This window comes from Primulina tabacum, chromosome 9 (assembly GCF_025594145.1).
Source record: "Primulina tabacum isolate GXHZ01 chromosome 9, ASM2559414v2, whole genome shotgun sequence".
Taxonomy (NCBI): domain Eukaryota; kingdom Viridiplantae; phylum Streptophyta; class Magnoliopsida; order Lamiales; family Gesneriaceae; genus Primulina; species Primulina tabacum.
In genome coordinates, this window is record NC_134558.1 from 8,199,628 (window position 1) to 8,219,878 (window position 20,251).

At 36.0% G+C, this 20,251-nt stretch overlaps 1 protein-coding gene across 1 annotated transcript; it reads left to right on the plus strand.

Annotated features, from left to right (window-relative positions):
* Positions 1-12,994: 12,994 nt before the first annotated feature.
* LOC142556904 (uncharacterized) lies at positions 12,995-16,049 on the plus strand. Its single transcript, XM_075668396.1, has 3 exons — positions 12,995-13,843; positions 14,721-15,774; positions 15,880-16,049. The coding sequence occupies exons 1-3, from the start codon at positions 12,995-12,997 to the stop codon at positions 16,047-16,049; spliced, it is 2,073 nt and encodes a 690-aa protein (XP_075524511.1).
* Positions 16,050-20,251: the final 4,202 nt, after the last annotated feature.

Below are 20,251 nucleotides of genomic sequence, written 5' to 3' on the forward strand. Positions count from 1 at the left end.
AATACTTTTAAAATAAAAAAAATTAATTTCATGAATTGGATAGAAAATCTACCTCATAAAATTGATTCGTGACAGTTTCGTACGAGTTTTTATGTTATTTATATTTATTTTAGTGTAATTATTACACATTTTTTCTTGGTTAACCATAAGCAACTAATATTTTAAATTAATTATATGATATAATGAAATTAGGTATGCATCAAATCCATTGAATTATTGTTTTTCAAATCTATTTATGTTGGAGTTATATTTTTACTAGTCAGATTTTATTTCAAAGAGAACGAATCTTTGGAATATCCAACCTAGGGGTGAGAAAAAATATCAAATTTTCGGTATATCGAGGTTACCGTACCGAAAAATAACGAATTTATCGAAATTTTTGGTATACCGAAATTTTCGATACGATACTAACGGTATAAAATTTGAAATTTTAGGTATATACCGAAATATCGAAATAATATATATAAATTTAAAAAAAATAATATTTTGAAATAATAAATTTAATTTTTTAAAATATAAGATATTTTTTGATATAAAACGATATATATCGATACCATATCAAAATAAAGAATTTAACTTCTGTTTAGACTCATCATGTTGGAATAATCCAAATCAAAGTTGAATGAAACAAGTCGACTGATAAGGCCAAATCTTACAAAGATTTTAGGGATTTGATTTGATAATATTTGCCCTTATCTAGACTTTTTATCCTAATTATGTGCTTAATTTAATTAATAATTGTAGATTTGAATAAAAAGTGAAAAGTGTTTAAATTAGGAGATAAAATAAATTTGCTAGATTTCAAAGGAAATAAAATATTCTTATTCCTTGATGATATTGAATTTTTGGAGAAATCTATGTAAATCTTGACAAATATCTTATCTACACTTTCTTTACTTGATATGGGCTTAAAAAGAAAAAAAAGGAGAGGCCCATTGAGGAGAATAAAAGGGTAGAAGCGTACAAGAGAAGAAAGGAGCCGAGAACAGAAGTACTGAAGGAGACGGAATAGGAGAACAGCGCGGAAGAAGAAAAAAAGGGAGGAAGAAGGAAGGCAAAACCAGCGAGGAATTCCTCACACGCTACAAATTACTGAGAATCTCTTCCTATTCCTTCTTAATCATGTTTTCTGCATTGAATTTAAACAGTGAATTGCAATTTTATTTTAAGTTTATGGAGTAGATTTTTATAGACTAAGGCCATGATAGGGCCGAGACATATTATTTTTTGATGTTTTGAGTTTGATTCAATTAGATTATTTATTTTATTCATTGATTGATGTCGTTTATCAGGTGTTCTTTTAATCTGGCCAATTAAATAGAATATTTGTTGGTTAATCTAAAACCGGAAGGTGATAGATTAATATTTGCTTCACACATCAATCAACACATGGTTAAATTGACTAGAAATAATATTCGATTTCAGTGTGCGACTTTAGGTAGAAAAACTGGAATTTCACAGCAATCTAATGCGGTTGAATCTAATTAAATTCAGTTAGAAATAATTGGACTGTTAGATTTAATTAGGTTTATTAATTCGAGGAATCGTTTAATAAATAATTTTGGGAATTCCGTCGTGAATTAAATAATTAATTTATTGAATATGAATTTGACACGTAGATTATAAATTGTCTCGGTACCGTTGTGCGCCTTAGTCGTTTTTAAATAATTTGAATTTTCGTCTAGTTTAATAATTTGGATATTTTTTTGCTTTAGTTAATTTATTTAAATCGTGTTATTTAGTTTTAATTAATTTATCTCCCATCATTTGAATTTTATTAGCCTGAATTAGGAAAAATAATTCATATTCTAGTAATTAAACATCGATCTCTTTGGGTACGATACCTGGACTCATCTCCAAATACTATTACTTGACCTAGTCCGCTTGCTAGATTTATTCCCAACCGAAATCGTCGGTCAAGTTTTTGACGCCGTTGCCGGGGATTGAATTGTTTAATATTAGGATTTATTATTTATCAGGTTTTTATTTAACTTTGTTGATTCTACGCATATGCGTACGTTTAAAGTTTGTTTATTTATTTTCAGGGATTATCTTACTGTGCATGACCCGTGTTAGAGGAGAGACGGAATTAGAGCCGTTTGATCCAGAGATTGAGAATACTTTTCGACGGAGACGTAGAGCACAAAGGGAGAAATCCTCAGACTTTGACGTGGAAGAACAATTAAAACAAGAGGAGAAAGTTGAAACAGCAGGGATGGAAGTAATGGACAACGAGGAAGATGATCGCACTGTCTATGATCTCACTAGACAAACCACTGGAGGTTATGGTTCTAGCATCACTCGCCCTACTGTGGAAGCAAATAATTTTGAGTTGAAGCCATCCATCATTCAAATGATACAATATCAAGTGAGATTTGGAGGATCGCAGACCGAGGATCCTAATGCACATCTGGAGGGATTTCTATCTATCTGTGACACAATCAAGTTCAATGGAGTGAGCACGGATGCCATAAGATCGAGACTATTCCCCTTCTCTTTGCATGGTGAAGCAGCAGAATGGCTTAGAGATCTACCAGCTTGTTCTATTACTACATGGAATGGTTTGGTGGAAATGTTCATGAATCAATATTTTTCACCCACCAAGCTAGCACAACTGCGTATGGATATATCATCTTTTCGCCAGAAGGATGGGGAGACATTACATACAGCTTGGGGAAGATTTAGAAAGATGTTGAGGAGGTGTCCTCAACATGGTTTCTCTTCATCTGAACAAGTTCAGATTTTCTATAACGGAGTAGATCCTTCTGTGCGTTCCATGCTAGATGCAGCAGCCAATGGTAACTTATACAGGAAGACTCCACGAGTTGCACTTGAAATAATTTCAAATATGGCTGAAAATAGTGCGGGTTGGACATATATTAAACGAGAAAAGAAGGCTGGAGTTCTTGAAATGGATGTGTTGAATGCACTTACTGCTAAGATTGATGGGTTGGCCCATCAATTCTCTCAGCTGAAATCAAATCAAGCAAATCAGGTCCAAGGAATAGTCATCGAGGAACAACCCATTTTTGATGAAGAAGCAGTGAATTTTGTGGGGAATCAATGGAGACAACAATCAAATCCATACAGTTCCACGTATAATCCAGGATGGAGGAATCACCCTAATTTATCTTGAAAGAATACGGAGAATTCCCTTAATCCAACACATATTCCTCCACTGCCCATTCCTCAACAAGTGAGACAACAAGGATTATTGGTACCTGCAGCACCTCCAGGATTCAAGCAAGAAGATCAAAGACCAATTTATGAGGATTTTATGATGAAACATGTTGTGGGAATGGAGACGAGACTGCAGAATCATGATGCTATCTTACGAAGGTTGGATGCTCAAATGGGTCAAATAGCCAATCAATTAGCAAATCGACCCCTTGGAACACTACCAAGTGATACTGAGAAAAATCCGAAAGGAGTGAATGCAGTGAGTACAGTGATCAAGGCCGAGGAAGAGGAACCAAAGAGGCAGAATTCTACAGATATGGAGGCAAAGAATGATGGAGGAATGAAACCAAAAATGGAAGATGCTAAGGAACAGAACACTCAGACTACACGGAAGACAGGTAAGAAAGGTAAGGAATTTGATTCTAATGATAATATTGATATTAATACACTTCCTTTTCCTCAAAGAGCAAGGCAACTACAATTGGACCAACAATTTTCAAAATTCCTTGAAGTTTTTAAGAAATTGCACATAAATATTCCTTTTGTAGAGGCTTTGGCTCAAATGCCTTCTTATGCTAAATTCTTGAAAGATATTTTGACTAAAAAGAGGAAACTTGTTGATTTTGAAACTGTTAAGCTTTCTGAGGAATGTTCAGCTATTTTGCAAAATAAATTACCTCCAAAGCTTAAGGATCCAGGTAGTTTCTCCATTCCTTGCACTATAGGAAATTCTAATTTTAACAAGGCATTGTGTGATCTTGGTGCTAGCATAAATCTTATGCCTTATTCTTGTTTTGAGAAATTGGGGATTGGAGAAGTTAAACCAACCACTATTTCCCTTCAACTTGCTGATAGGTCTATTAAATATCCTAGAGGGGTTATAGAGGATGTTTTGGTTAAGGTTGATAAATTTATATTTCCAGTTGACTTTGTTGTGCTAGACATGGAGGAGGATCGTGAGATCCCCCTAATTTTAGGTCGTACTTTCTTAGCTACTGGAAGAGCTCTCATAGATGTGCAAAAAGGTGAGTTAGTTTTGAGGTTGAATGATGAGAAGGTAACTTTTAATGTCTTTCGTAGTATGAAATATCCTGGATCTTCTGATTGTTATAGAATAGATGCTATTGATGATATTGTTGAGTGTAGTGTGCAGGATACTTTGATTGAAGACCCACTGGAAAAGCTTTTGGTTAGCCCAAAGTCCACGGAATCCAGCAGAGAAGAAGTGGAGGAATGTATGAACTACTTGGAGGGATCAAAGCCTTTGCCAAGATCGGTGAATTCGAAGATTGAGGAGCTTGGACATATTCCAAAATCACTTAAACCTTCCATAGAAGAACCCCCATTCCTCGAACTCAAACCACTTCCTCCTCATTTAAAATATTTATTTTTGAAGGAAGAACATAAACTGCCAGTAATTGTTTCTTCTTCCTTGACAGGTGATGAGGAAGATAAGCTCTTGAGAGTGCTGAAGGATCACATATATGCCATTGGATGGAGCATAGCTGACATTAAGGGAATAAATCCATCCATGTGCATGCACAAAATTTTAATGGAGAAGGAGCACTCTCTCACCACTCAACCTCAAAGGAGATTGAATCCAGCTATGCAAGAGGTCGTCAAAAAGGAGGTAATCAAACTCCTTGATGCAGGTATGATCTTTCCTATATCCGATAGCAAGTGGGTAAGTCCTGTGCATGTTGTTCCTAAGAAAGGGGGAATCACTGTTGTTGAAAATGAAAATAACGAATTAATCCCCACTAGAACTGTGACTGGGTGGCGTGTTTGTATTGATTATCGCAAATTGAATGATGCCACAAGAAAAGATCACTTCCCCTTACCTTTTGTTGATCAAATGTTTGAGCGTTTGGCAGGTCATGCTTTCTATTGTTTTTTAGATGGTTATTCTGGATATATGCAAATCCCCATAGACCCCGAAGATCAAGATAAGACCACTTTTACTTGTCCCTATGGTACATTTGCTTATAAAAGAATGCCATTTGGTTTGTGTACTGCTCCCGCTACTTTTCAACGTTGTATGATGTCGATTTTTCATGATATGGTTGAAAAGCTTATTGAGGTCTTCATGGATGACTTTTCTGTTTTTGGTTCTTCCTTCGACTCTTGTTTGATTAATTTGTCAAAAGTGCTAAAGAGATGTGAAGAAACGAATCTTGTACTTAACTGGGAGAAATGTCATTTCATGGTAAAGGAAGGAATTGTCCTTGGTCACAAAATTTCTGAAAAAGGTATTGAAGTGGATAGAGCTAAGGTAGAGATCATAGAAAAGCTTTCTCCTCCCACTAATGTCAAAGGAATTCGTAGCTTTATTGGGCATGCAGGTTTTTATAGGCGATTTATCAAGGATTTCTCGAGTATTACTAAGCCTTTAACTAATTTGCTAATGAAAGATGTTCCTTTTGTTTTTTCTGAGGATTGTTTACAAGCTTTTCAGGTATTAAAGCAAAAGTTGACCACCACGCCAATCATTGTCGCACCAGATTGGAATCTACCTTTTGAACTCATGTGTGACGCAAGTGATATTGCTTTAGGGGCTGTTTTGGGGCAAAAGAGAGACAAATTCTTGCATGTAATCTACTATGCAAGCATGACACTTTCAGGAGCTCAATTGAACTACTCCACCACAGAAAAAGAGTTGCTGGCTGTTGTTTTTTCTTTGGACAAGTTTCGGCCATACCTTGTAGGGAGTAAAGTGATAGTCCACACGGATCATTCAGCTTTGAAGTATCTCTTAAACAAGAAGGATGCCAAGCCAAGATTGATAAGATGGATCCTTCTACTGCAAGAATTTGACATAGAGATCGTGGATCGCAAGGGGACTGAAAACCAAGTTGCTGATCATCTATCGAGATTGGAGAAGCCCAAGGAAGGTAAGTATGTAATTAGAGATGAATTCCCTGACGAGAAACTTTATGGCATCTCTAATTTATCATGGTATGCTGATTTTGTCAATTATTTGTCATGCAAATTTATTCCTTCTCATCTTACATATCAGCAGAAAAAGAAGTTCTTTTCAGATTTAAAATATTATATTTGGGAAGATCCTCTTTTGTTTAGAATTTGTGCAGATGACATTATTCGTAGGTGTATTCCAGCGGAAGAGGTAAGTTCTATACTTTCTCATTGTCATAGTGGTCCAACTGGAGGACATTTTGGGGCAAGTAAAACGGCCACAAAAATCCTTCAAGCTGGATTCTACTGGCCTACACTGTTCAAGGATGCACACACTTATGTTTTGAATTGCAATGAATGCCAACGTGTTGGTAATATTTCAAGGAGACACGAAATGCCATTGAATAATATTTTAGTCTGTGAATTGTTTGATGTGCGGGGAATTGATTTCATGGGGCCATTTCCAGATTCCTTAGGAAATAAATATATTTTGGTGGCTGTGGATTACGTATCCAAGTGGGTGGAAGCAAGTGCTTGTAGAACCAATGACTCTAAGGTTGTGATCCAATTTTTAAAGAAAAATATTTTTGCAAGATTTGGCACACCTAGAGCCATTATTAGCGATGGGGGAACACATTTTTGTAATCGCAATTTTGAATCTCTTTTGGATAAATATGGGGTCACGCACAAGGTGGCCACACCTTATCATCCTCAAACTAGTGGTCAAGTAGAAGTGTCAAATAGGGAGATTAAGAAAATTCTTGAGAAGACCGTTGGATCTTCGAGGAAGGAATGGGCTAGTAAATTGGATGATGCGTTGTGGGCATATAGAACAGCATCCAAAACCCCTATAGGAACTTCCCCTTTTCGTTTGGTCTATGGAAAAGCTTGTCACCTTCATGTTGAATTAGAGCATAGGGCATTATGAGCTACTAAATTTTTGAACTTTGATGTGCAAGCTACAGGTTATCAGCGTCTTCTACAACTCAATGAGCTGGAGGAATTTCGTCTTGATGCATAAGAGAATGCAAAAATCTACAAGGAAAAGACAAAGAAGTGGCATGATGCAAGGATTGTGCACAGGGAATTTGAGTCTGGACAAAAATTTCTTCTTTATAACTCTCGTTTAAAACTCACGCCAGGTAAACTTCGTTCCAAATGGTCCGGGCCTTTTACTGTTACTGAAGTTTTTCCCTTTGGTGTTGTAGAAATCCGTGGAGATTCTGGAAATCCCTTTAAGGTGAATGGACATCGACTGAAAATTTTTCATGAAGGAATTGTGGAGCAAGAGGAGCCGAGTACTCCTTTGCACGATCCAACCTAATCCATAAAGGGAGTTGTCTAGCTATAGACAAGAAATTTAGCGCTTGCTGGGAGGCAACCCAGTGATTTATTTTATTTCGTTTCATTTTATTTTTTTTATTTTTTACTCTATTAGATTAATTCTCTGTGATTTTGATGTGTGTAGGGAATATTGGAATGAAGGAATATGATTTAGATTCTGGAAAAGCTAAACTGTTGAAATAAAAATTTCCAGCACTGAGGAATTCTACCATCCCCATGTAACAGTCCATGGAATTTAAAGAAACACTGTTAGGGAAGTGTTCTCTTGCTATTCTGCATCCAACTTTTATATTCTTTTTGAATGGCATGACACTGAGGGTAGTGTAAATCTAAAGTGTGTGTGGGGGGGGGGGGGGGGGGATTTGATTTGTGTTTGTTTTACGTCACCACACTTAGCATGTGCTTCAATGTTTAATCCTCGAGCATGAAATTTTTTTTTTTTTGGTTATTCTTTGAGAAACCGCATTTGTGATTACATGACACACTAATTGACTTTCTAGATTTTTGAACACTCAAGAAATTACATCACACCTAGAATTGATTGAGATGATCTTTAGTTGTACCCGAAGGATTTGAGCACAAACTAGTTTTGTATCATGTTTTGAGACATCATCTATGCACTTTGGGTCATACTTATATGAATTATTGTGAATTAGCAGGAGGCGAGCTCATGAAAAAAAAAATGAAAAAAAAAATGAAAAAAAAAATAGAAAGAAAAGAAACAATCTAGAACTTGTCTGATTAACTTTCGAGGCGAAAATACGGAGGAGAATGAATTAGGGATGATTTAGGCGATCCTTGGACCGTTTGAGCCTTTCGAGCCTACCCAATGCATCATTTATATCCCTAGTATCCTCTTTTGAGCCTATAAAAAATCGAATGGAGTGTGTCAAAGACATACAATTAGCCCCCATTCGTATTCTTTCAAAATCCCACATCAACTACCCAATTTTAGCTCATACACTATTCCTCTACCTTAATTTTGAGAGAAATAAACCCCTTTAGCGCTTTAAAATTTTCAATAACTCCCATGTGTTGATAATTGATAAGAAAAAGTTGGAGGACTTTGAAAAAAAAAAATCATGAAGAATGAGAAAGGGATTGATGAAAAGATACATAATGAAAAAGAAAGGAAGGAGGAATATTGATGTGATGATTGAAAAACCTAAAAGGGAATGTTGTTGAAGATCGAAAAAAAAAACTGGAGGAAGAGAAAGAAAATATGGGGGAATATGAATGAAAGTACAAGGAAGATGAAAAAATTAGGTGGATGAATGGTGAAATTCCATAAGGAAAGGAAGATAAGAGATGAAGGAGTGCGCTGTATGATTAAATTGTTTATTTTCTCTCATTTTGAATCTCCCTACCTTTATTGTAGCCGTGAGCCGTGGCCTAAGGTTATAAGCTTAAAAAGACCTATTGACCGGGTCATATTCCTCCAACATTTAGTGGAGAAAGATATGAAAGATAAACTTATGGAGAGTTTCTTTATTTATTCAAAAAAAAAAAAAATCCAGAAAATATGAGCATTCCTTGAACTAAAACACCTTTGATGAATATGAGTTTTGACTTCCACACTACACACGTCTCATTATCTTGATCTTTTCTAGTGAATGCTTGAGTTTTAAAGTTGCAACGAAAGTGAATTTTACGATTTTCGAAGTGTGATCTTTTGATTGAGTTTGACGGAATTTGGTAGGTTGAAAAGTGTTGATTGTGTCATTTGTTGTGGTGAATCATTGAATATTCCTCGGTTATATTTTTATTCTATGATTTGCTCGAGGACGAACAAAGGCTTAAGTGTGGGGGGATTGATAAGGCCAAATCTTACAAAGATTTTAGGGATTTGATTTGATAATATTTGCCCTTATCTAGACTTTTTATCCTAATTATGTGCTTAATTTAATTAATAATTGTAGATTTGAATAAAAAGTGAAAAGTGTTTAAATTAGGAGATAAAATAAATTTGCTAGATTTCAAAGGAAATAAAATATTCTTGTTCCTTGATGATATTGAATTTTTGGAGAAATCTATGTAAATCTTGACAAATATCTTATCTACATTTTCTTTACTTGATATGGGCTTAAAAAGAAAAAAAAGGAGAGGCCCATTGAGGAGAATAAAAGGGCAGAAGCGTACAAGAGAAGAAAGGAGCCGAGAACAGAAGTACTGAAGGAGACGGAATAGAGAACAGCGCGGAAGAAGAAAAAAAAGGAGGAAGAAGGAAGGCAAAACCAGCGAGGAATTCCTCACACGCTACAAATTACTGAGAATTTCTTCCCATTCCTTCTTAATCATGTTTTCTGCATTGAATTTAAACAGTGAATTGCAATTTTATTTTAAGTTTATGGAGTAGATTTTTATAGACTAAGGCCATGATAGGGCCGAGACATATTATTTTTTGATGTTTTGAGTTTGATTCAATTAGATTATTTATTTTATTCATTGATTGATGTCGTTTATCACGTGTTCTTTTAATCTGGCCAATTAAATAGAATATTTGTTGGTTAATCTAAAACCGGAAGGCGATAGATTAATATTTGCTTCACACATCAATCAACACATGGTTAAATTGACTAGAAATAGTATTCGATTTCAGTGTGCGACTTTAGGTTGAAAAACTGGAATTTCACAGCAATCTAATGCGGTTGAATCTAATTAAATTCAGTTAGAAATAATTGGACTGTTAGATTTAATTAGGTTTATTAATTCGAGGAATCGTTTAATAAATAATTTTGGGAATTCCGTCGTGAATTAAATAATTAATTTATTGAATATGAATTTGACACGTAGATTATAAATTGTCTCGGTACCGTTGTGCGCCTTAGTCGTTTTTAAATAATTTGAATTTTCGTCTAGTTTAATAATTTGGATATTTTTTTGCTTTAGTTAATTTATTTAAATCGTGTTATTTAGTTTTAATTAATTTATCTCCCATCATTTGAATTTTATTAGCCTGAATTAGGAAAAATAATTCATATTCTAGTAATTAAACATCGATCTCTTTGGGTACGATACCTGGACTCATCTCCAAATACTATTACTTGACCTAGTCCGCTTGCTAGATTTATTCCCAACCGAAATCGTCGGTCATCGACTCATAGTTGAGAATTTAAACTGTTGAGATTGTCTTATCTTTGTCGCCTAACCTTACAGCTAGCTAGAGGACTAGATGATGGACCTCGACTTGTTAAAAAGTTGACATGCTTCAAAAATCACAGGACCTCAGACATTGTTGCAAAGATAGCGGATGAAGAAGTCGCACATGTTGCGGTTGAAATTTATTGGTGTTCATTGATGTTTTGGATTTCCAGACACATGTTGCGGTTGATGTTTATTGTCTTGATGGATTTTTTTTATATATATCTATCTTGGTCTCTTTGACTGTCTTGAGGGATTTATTTAGTATTGATGCTCACTGGCCTTGGAATTACAAGAGAATGAATATTTTTATATATACTTTCGTTATGAATGTATTTTACCAATACCGTACCGAAACTTCAGTATACCGATCCGAAAAGTCGATACGGTAACGGTAACGGTATCATTTTTCTCATATCAGTATTTCGGTACGGTATACGGTATCCAAAATTTCGGTACGTTATACCTCCTCTAATCCGACAAACAATAATTCACATAAAAATTGATGGCATTGGTAAATGATAAGCAACGAGAAACCCATCAAAGTCATAAATTGTTAATTTTTTACTAAATAATTTATCATAGAGCAAGACTACTTTTGTGACGAACCGTGTCTTAAAATATTACTACTCTCATATTTGCAGAAAAATTTAAAATTTTCTTAATAAATAATTTATTATAAATATAACTCATAAAATAAAATAACGGTCACCACTTGTACTAAAAATACATTTATAAAAACTTCAGCATTTTAATTTTCACATCCAAAAAAAAAAAATCCCAAGTTATAACATCCACCATAATTTGAAAAATCCAACATAATATAAAAAGTCTCAACTTACTATTCACAAATACTAAGACATAAAATTAGATAAAATAGTTTTATACGTGCATAATAAACACTCTTGTGAACTACAAGTTCATCGAGTTTGCACTGCCGCTAGTCCCCGAGCCTGCTCACTGGTGACACCCGTCTCCTCAACTACATCATCTGCATCGATCAAGTCTTGTGAGTCTAATGATTCAACATGCATAAACCGTGAATAACAAGTAATACGTAATAAAAATCCATGCAATTTTAAACATAGCATAATATAAACATAAATGTGCATAACATGACTTTCTTGCATAAACATTTTCATAAATCATATTTTCATGCTCGTCATAGTAATCGGAATCGTAAATCATTTTGCGTAGAGTTATGTTTGAAGGGAAATAATATTTCCGAATTTAATTGATAAAATATCTTGATTTAAATTATTTCCCTAACAATATCTTTTCCTTGCTAAATTTGATTTCATATAATATCTTGTGAGATTTTACCTTTTTAAGATAATGAGATAATTAAGCAAATATATGTTAGATATGCTATTTATGATAATGATTTAAAGAGATATAATATTAAGAGTTTATTTCTAATAAAACTCTTATTTTCCTTGTGTAATAGGTTTTCCTTGTGGAGAAAAAGTCTACAACTACAAATAAGAGATCAAGGAACTAAGAAGCTCTCTCTCTCTCTCTCGACATAAACACACATATACGCACTTGTTCACGCCGTGAATATCAGAGAAATAATTCATCAAGGATCGTGCTGTTTTGAAGAGTGGTGATCGTGTGTTGCCTTGAATGTTGAGGACATCTGCAGACAACATCCGTAACGAAGTTGGCTGAAGATCGTTTTCGTGCCTCTTCTTTTGGAATCACGTTTTTGCTTTCTTAGTTGATGTTTTATTATTGCTGGTTGTTTTAGAAAGCGTTTATTTTCTCAACTTGTTGAGGAAATTGAATTTTTTGAAAAGCACTAGTGATAGGTTTTTGTAAACGTTTTGGTTTTCTAGTGATTAATTTTTGCCATGAGGCACCGCACAAGTATTTATACTTGTGCATATTTAATCTCGTCCATCTATTTATTTAAAGTGAATTTGTGTTATAAACTTTTAATATTCCGCTGCATGTTGTCTTAAATGTTGTAACATTTGACACAACACTTAATTCTGATAAAACACAAATTTACGAGTTTACACTACTATTGATATATTTACACACATCTGTCGAACACGATTTCTAACAAGTGGTATCAGAGCCTACTCTTGATATACTAAGTGTTGATTCTGGTTTTTGTTTTGTTTGACAGAAATATCAAATGGATCCATCACTCGCAAACACCGTACTTCGGCCACCAGTCTTAGATGGAACCAACTACAGTCTATGGAAGGTCAAAATCCAGTTTCATATAAAATCCATAGATGAGAGAGCATGACAACATGTTCTAAGCGGTTGGACTCCACCAAGGAGAATAGACGAAGATGGTGATAGTCTGATAAAACCGAAAAGTGACTGGACTGCTGATGAAGTGCAGATTTCAAATTACAACTCAAAGGCACTGAACGCAATTTTTTCTTCAGTTGATACAAACATGTTCGGGCTTATTACTAATTGTGTCTCGGCCAAGGATGCATGGGACATTCTCCAAAGACACTGTGAAGGTTCTGAGAGTGTGCGACGAACAAGACTAAGGATGGTTACTTCCAAGTTCGAGATGATGAGGATGGAAGAATCTGAGAACATACTGAAATATGATCGTCGCCTACGGGAAATTTCTAATGAGGTGTTCAGTCTTGGAGACCCTATCTCTAATGAACGATTAGTTAGTAAGTTTCTCCGTTCTTTGCCCGAAAGATTCAACATAAAAATTTGTGCGATAGATGAGGCTATGGACACAAAGCAAATGGCTTTGGAAGACCTTATCAGCTCACTTCGAACTTTTGAGATGAACATAGACATGCAGAAGAAGGATAAAGGGAAAACAATTGCATTCCAAGCTTCAAATGACACCCACAATGACCTTCTTCAAATATCCCAAGAAGTCAGTGAATCAGACCTTTGTGAGGACTCTATCTTCTTTATCACTAAGAAATTAAGGGATTACTTGAAAAGAATCAGAGACAAGAAGAAGGATGCACAACCCTCTAAATTTCCATGTCTTCTTGCTCCTGAAAGATCACAAAGATTTCCTGCCAAGCAACAATCTCAACCAAGGAATGAAGGCAGAGAACAATTTAACTCAAAGAAGTATGATTCAGTGCAGTGTAGAGAGTGCAAGGGGTTCGGACACTATGCAAATGAATGTGTCAACAGACTGCAAAAGAACAAAGGCTATAATGAGTCTCTAAGCCATGAAGAATCTGACGAGGAGGAGAAACCCAATGATGAAGATAATCAGACCTCCTTGACTGCATTATTGACAAAAAATCGCAGGCTACAGGTGAATCCTTTAGGTGTTGCCCTAGGTGTTGCCACACCTGACCGCAACATCTGCAAAAAATCAGTGTTTTTAAAATCCACAACTTTTGGAAATTCGAGTGTAGATGATGAATTGGAAGCTGATGATGAAGAGATGACTCTTGAGAGTGTTCAAAAGCTTTATGAAGAGTTGTTTGAGGATTGGACCAAAAGAAACAAGCTTAACTCCACTCTTATAAAGGAAAACACTGATCTAAAAGCTGTGGTTGCCAAACTTGAAGTAATTCTGAGCAAAAAGGACTTAGAACTGGGAAAGACCAAAAAAGAACTTCAAAAGGCAACTGAAACCTTGTCCAAGTTTAATTCGAGCACATCAAAGCTTGAATCCATACTTTCAAAGGGAAGAGATGACAAGAAGGGTTAGGATTCAAAGACAGTGTACATGAAACTTGTGAATCTTCAAAATCTACTGTTTTTGTGAAAGGAAAAACTGAGACATTCACACCGCCACAACCTACACTTTCAACCAAAAGCTCTCCACCAAAAAGACAATCCACTGCACCTGTCTCTAAGAAAAGAAAACGCATGTATGTCTGCCATTACTGCTTTAAGCCTGGACATATCAGGCCATATTTTTTTAAACTCAGCGATGACCGCATGAACCAAAAGTCAATCCGGATGTTGCCTCAAATGTTGCACAACACTTTCCGCAACACCTCCAAGAATCGACCTACAGTAAGGCAAGTTTGGGTACCAAAGGCAAAAATTCACTGTAATATTGTTTATACCTCATTAAAAACTAACACTGCAGGTTACTGGTACTTTGATAGTGGAAGCTCACGCCATATGACAGGGTCACGAGAATATCTCATCGATTATATTGAACAAAATTGTGGCAGAGTAACCTATATGGAGGGGGAGCTAAAGGAAAAATTGTTGGAAAGGGAACTTTGAATGTCGAAGGACTACCAAAGCTCCACAATGTGCTCCATGTTGAAGGACTAAACTCAAATTTGATAAGCATAAGTCAATTATGCGATGATAATTTACATGTAAAGTTTAATAAGCATGCGTGTGAAGTTTTTGATGAATCTAACATATGCATCATGATAGATACAAGGTCTTCAGACAATTGCTACCAAATTGGTGAAGAACATTCATGCAAACATGCACAAATTACTGAACTTGACCTTTGGCATCAGAAACTCGGCCATATGAACTTCAAAACCTTGAAAAATCTGAGTAAATATGAGGCAGTGCGAGGTATGCCCAATCTTTCATCTGGAATACCTTATGTGTGTGGTGAGTGTCAAAAAGGAAAACAGGCTCGCGTGTCACACCCGGTGTTGGCAACATCTGGGACAACACGCTGTCTGGAGTTACTTCACATGGATCTTATGGGTCCTATGGAAGTCAAAAGCTGTGGAGGTAAGAAATATTCTTTTGTATGTGTTGATGATTTCTCACGGTTTTCATGGGTTAGTTTTATTAGGGAGAAATCAGACACCTTCAGTGTGTTTAAACAATTGGTCACAAGAATCACAAACTTTCATAGTTTGAAGGTGAGAAGAATCAGGACGGACCATGGTAAGGAATTTGAGAATTCTTCGTTCTCATCATTTTGTGACAGGAAAGGTATTTCACACGAGTTTATGGCACCAAAAACTCCACAACAGAATGGGATTGCCGAACGCAAGAACAGAACACTTCAAGAAATGGCAAGGGTGATGCTGACCTCAAAAAATATCTCAAAGCGTTTTTGGGCAGAGGCCCTAAATACGGCTTGTCATATCTCAAACAAAGTGTATTTGAGAAGTGTCTCAACCATGACATCTTATGAAATAATCATGGGAAAGAAGCCTAATCTCAAATATTTTCATATTTTTGGATGTGTTTGTTACACTTTAAATGACAGGGATCAACTTGCTAAATTCGATTCAAAGAGTGATAAGTGTCTGTTTTTAGGATATGCCACTAATAGTCGAGCCTATCACATGTTTAATTTAAGAACTAGGACTATTATGGAATCGATTAATGTTGTTTTTAATGATTGTGCAGATCTCAAGAAGAAAACTGCTGAGGATGACGTTGATGATCTTCTGGAAACCCCGACCATACTGGAAAATACAGGTCTTGCCCCAGATGTTGCAACACCTAGCGCAACATGTGATACTGAAGTCACTGAATTTGAGGACAAAGCAAATAGTGATGATGACACAGCAGACTAAGATCCAGAGAAATCATCCATCATCTCAAATAATTGGAAGTGTGCAAGGTGAAGTCCAACTCGAAAGAAAGAGAAAGTCGATTACCGAAAGATGGCTGGACTTATATGCATGAGATCAGCTTAATCACATGTCAGATTTTCATGCTTTGTATCTCAATGTGAACCTAAAAATGTTGATGAAGCCTTAAAAGACGAGTTTTGGATCAATGCTATGCATGATGAGCTTGATGAATTCGTTCGAAATGATGTTTGGGATCTAGTTCCACCTCTTGACCACGTCAATATAATTGGAACAAAGTGGATTTTTAAAAATAAAACTGATGAGTCAGGGAACATCATTCGAAACAAGTACACACAGGTTGAGGGGGTTGATTTTGATGAGACCTTTGCTCCTGTTGCCCGCATTGAGTCAGTCCGACTATTGCTAGCCATTGCATGCTACATGAAAATCAAATTGTTTCAAATGGACGTTAAAGGTGCATTCTTGAATGGTACCTTGTGTGAGGAAGTATATGTAAGACAGCCTAAAGGATTTGAAGATCCACATAATTTGAATCATGTGTACAAGTTAAAAAAGGCTCTCTATGGTTTGAAGCAAGCACCACGTGCATGGAATGACAGACTAACAGAATATCTTCTTGAAATTGGCTTCAAACGAGGTGAAGTAGGCAATACCCTTTTTATTCAGAAATCCAAAGGTGAAATCCTTATTTGTCAATGTTTATGTTGATGATATAATCTTTGTTTCCTCATCTCAAAAGCATGCTGATAATTTTGTTGAGTGCATGTCATCCACATTCGAAATGAGCATGGTTGGTGAGCTAAGTTTCTTTTTTGGTTTACAAATCAAACAAATGCATGATGGCATCTTTTTGTGTCAAGGTAAGTATGTAAAAAACTTGATAAAGAAATTTACTAATGGGAACACCAAGCACAGAAGACACCTATGGGCTCAAATGAAAAATTATCCAAAGATGATGCTGCCGAAAATGTTGACAACACCTTATACCGCAGCATCATAGGAAATCTCCTGTACTTGACTGCTAGTCGCACTGACTTAATGTTTAGCGTTTGCTTGTGTGCTAGATACCAATCTAATCCTATGATTTCTCATTTAAAAGCCGTAAAACGTATCCTTCGATACATAGCTGGAACTAGGGATGTAAACGAACCAAACCGTTTGTGAGATATTCGAAGCTCGATTCGATAAAAGCTCGTTTGAGCTCGTTTAATGAGGCTCGTTAAGATAAACAAACCAAACTCAAGCTTTACAGTATTCGGCTCGTTAGCTCGTGAACAAATTCGTTGGTAAGTTCATGAGTAATCTTTTAGATGAAAAAATAATAGTTTTGATATTTGATTTATTGATTTTGCATATTATTTATGAGATATATAGAAAAATCTATTAAATTTATTTATTATAATAAATTTACAAATTTTAATAAGAATAATATATTTTTCTTTAAATATATAATTTACTTTTTAATTAATTTAATGAAAATTTAAATGTATAATTCATATTTATTAAGCTTGTTTAGGCTCGATAAAGGCTTGAATAAGCTCGTGAGTCATGCATATATTCGTTAAATAAAGTTCGAGCTCGGCTCGATTATAAACGAACCAAGCTCAAACATTCAAGAGTTCGGCTCGACTCGATTACATCCCTAGCTGGAACCATTGACCTAGGATTATGATATACTCACGACACCAACTCAAATTTGGTAGGGTTGACAGATGCTGATTGGGCAGGGGATTTGGATGATAGAAAGAGTACCTCTGGAGGCTGTTTTTACCTTGGAAATAACTTGATATCATGGCATAGTAGAAAACAGAATTGTGTTTCACTTTCAACTACTGAATCCGAATATGTGGCAGCAGGAAGTGGTTGCACTCGACTCTTGTGGATGAATCAAATGATAGAAGACTATGGACTTAAGAGTGAACCCTTAGTTGTGTACTGTGACAATTCTAGTGCAATAAATATTTCAAAAAACCCAGTACAACACTCTCTTACTAAACACATTGACATTCGACACCACTTTATTCGTGATCTAGTAGAGAAAGGATTGATTCGGATGAAATTTGTTAATAAAAACAACCAATTGGCTGACATATTCACAAAAGCACTAGACTTTGAGAGATTCTCCAACCTTAGGAAATCTCTCAGCATGTGTTCTGCCTGATCATTCATAAATGTTGTCGCAGATGTTACAACATCTCGGACAACACTTAACATGCATATGCTTCTTTAAACATTAGACATTCTGCATTTTTCATGCATACTGTGATATGAGGTGTTGGATTGATGTTGCTTAATCTTCTGTTACACTTACAATTCCCTAATCGATCTTGTTTATTACACTTGGACATGAAAAATATTTGAATTGAGTCACTAAGTAGTGAAGGATAATCATGTATATCATGAGTTTGTCCCATGTGAAAGGTGATTTGATTAAACTGAAAATACTTATAAAACATGCTCTGTATCAGAAGAAAAGATTGAAAAAAGCTACCTAAAAGAGTCCAAAGAAGACTGTACTTTTAGTGTGGAAGCTACCTCTTCTGAATTTAATACAGAAATCAAAATAGAAGAAAATGGAAAAAGCTACCTAGAGGAGTCCAAAAGAAGACTGTTCTTCTAGTGTGGGAGCTACCACTTCTATGATCAATAGCTGCTAAAGTCACCAAGAGTGGAGAAAAATCAAAATGTTTTTGGAATTGTGCGTGTCGTCGGAGGATGTTGCCAACATTCATGACAATACTTCATCTGTAAACATATCTCATATTTGTTTTCATGTTTATATTTTTGTTACATTATGTTATTAGGCATAATTAGGTCATGCATAAACATATCATCGTGAATATTGGTGTGCCATAAGGACATGAGTAATTCAACAAAGTAAAATTCGATGCATATTCAGACTTTGCGAAAAATCGAATTATGTGATCTTCGATGTATAGTGGAGTTAAACTCGATGAGGGTTTATTTCTGGAATTTTTTAAATAATTTTGTGCGAAAATAATCTCAGTAATTGCCTGATAAGTTTAAATGATAGATTTCACCGTTCCTCTTTTTTACCGTTAGAATTCGGCAGTTTCAGATCACTTTGTTACCGTTGTACTGATTGTGCTTGATTATTCTTTAATTCATTTATTTTATTCACAATCCCCATCCTCGACATTTCTTTCTCCTAGCAAACCCTCGAAAAATTTCTGTGCAGACTCTGTTATCTGAAATTTCCACTTGCATATCTCTCTTAGTGAAATTGCTCTCTCTCTCTGCACTCTACTTGATTCTCGTTCTTACTGATAAGCTAATCAATGGCAGGAAAAGGTTTTGATCGTCACGATTTTCGAAGTGAAATGGGTCACACAGAGGATGTTGGCTCAACGCCCGCAACATCTGAAGTAACACCCACTCCTCAGAATCTCCAGATCATACCCCCGTCCTAACGCTTGAACCTTTGGAGGTTATTGAGCCCGGAGAACCAGGTAACCCTGCAGACCTTGAAAATCCACCTCTGTTCAGGTTTCCCAATCGACCACAACCACCAAAGAGACGTTCAAAACGACAGGCTTGGTATAACCCAGACCTCAAGCCGGGCAAACGATTCCGATTCAAGGGACAACCATCCACTCGCCCATCTCTCATTGATCCTGCTGACACCTCTGGGGACGATTAAAATGATGAGGACTTCGAGTTGGTCGCTCGTAAAAAACCCTCACCTCGGAGTGTTGCTAAATCTTCATCCTCATCCTCTGGTAAGGATGACGCGTCTCCCTCGGATACTGTACCTGTCACTACACAGGCAACTCAATCTTTTTTTGAGGAAAGTGAAGATGAAATCTCTTTGGCCCAATTTATGGCCAACCTGAAGAAGGACAAGAAGTATGCCGCGTCCACCTCAGAGCCCACACAAAGCGTTCCTTCTAGTGACTCCAGTGATGAAGAGATGAGGGACTCTTCAGAAGATCTCTCCATTAGCATTGCCTCTGGTACGTCCTCTCACCTTTCTCATGATGTGCCGGATAAGGTTGCCACATCTGATGCTGTGAATCATGAAGTTTCCTCTGCTGCTGAGGATGTTTCTGACAATGTTGCCCACATTCCGGACAACATAGACCTTGCTGACTATGATCTTAATAGTGCTTTCAGCACTCAGTTCTACACTGAACATATGGTATCTCAGTGGTACCTATATG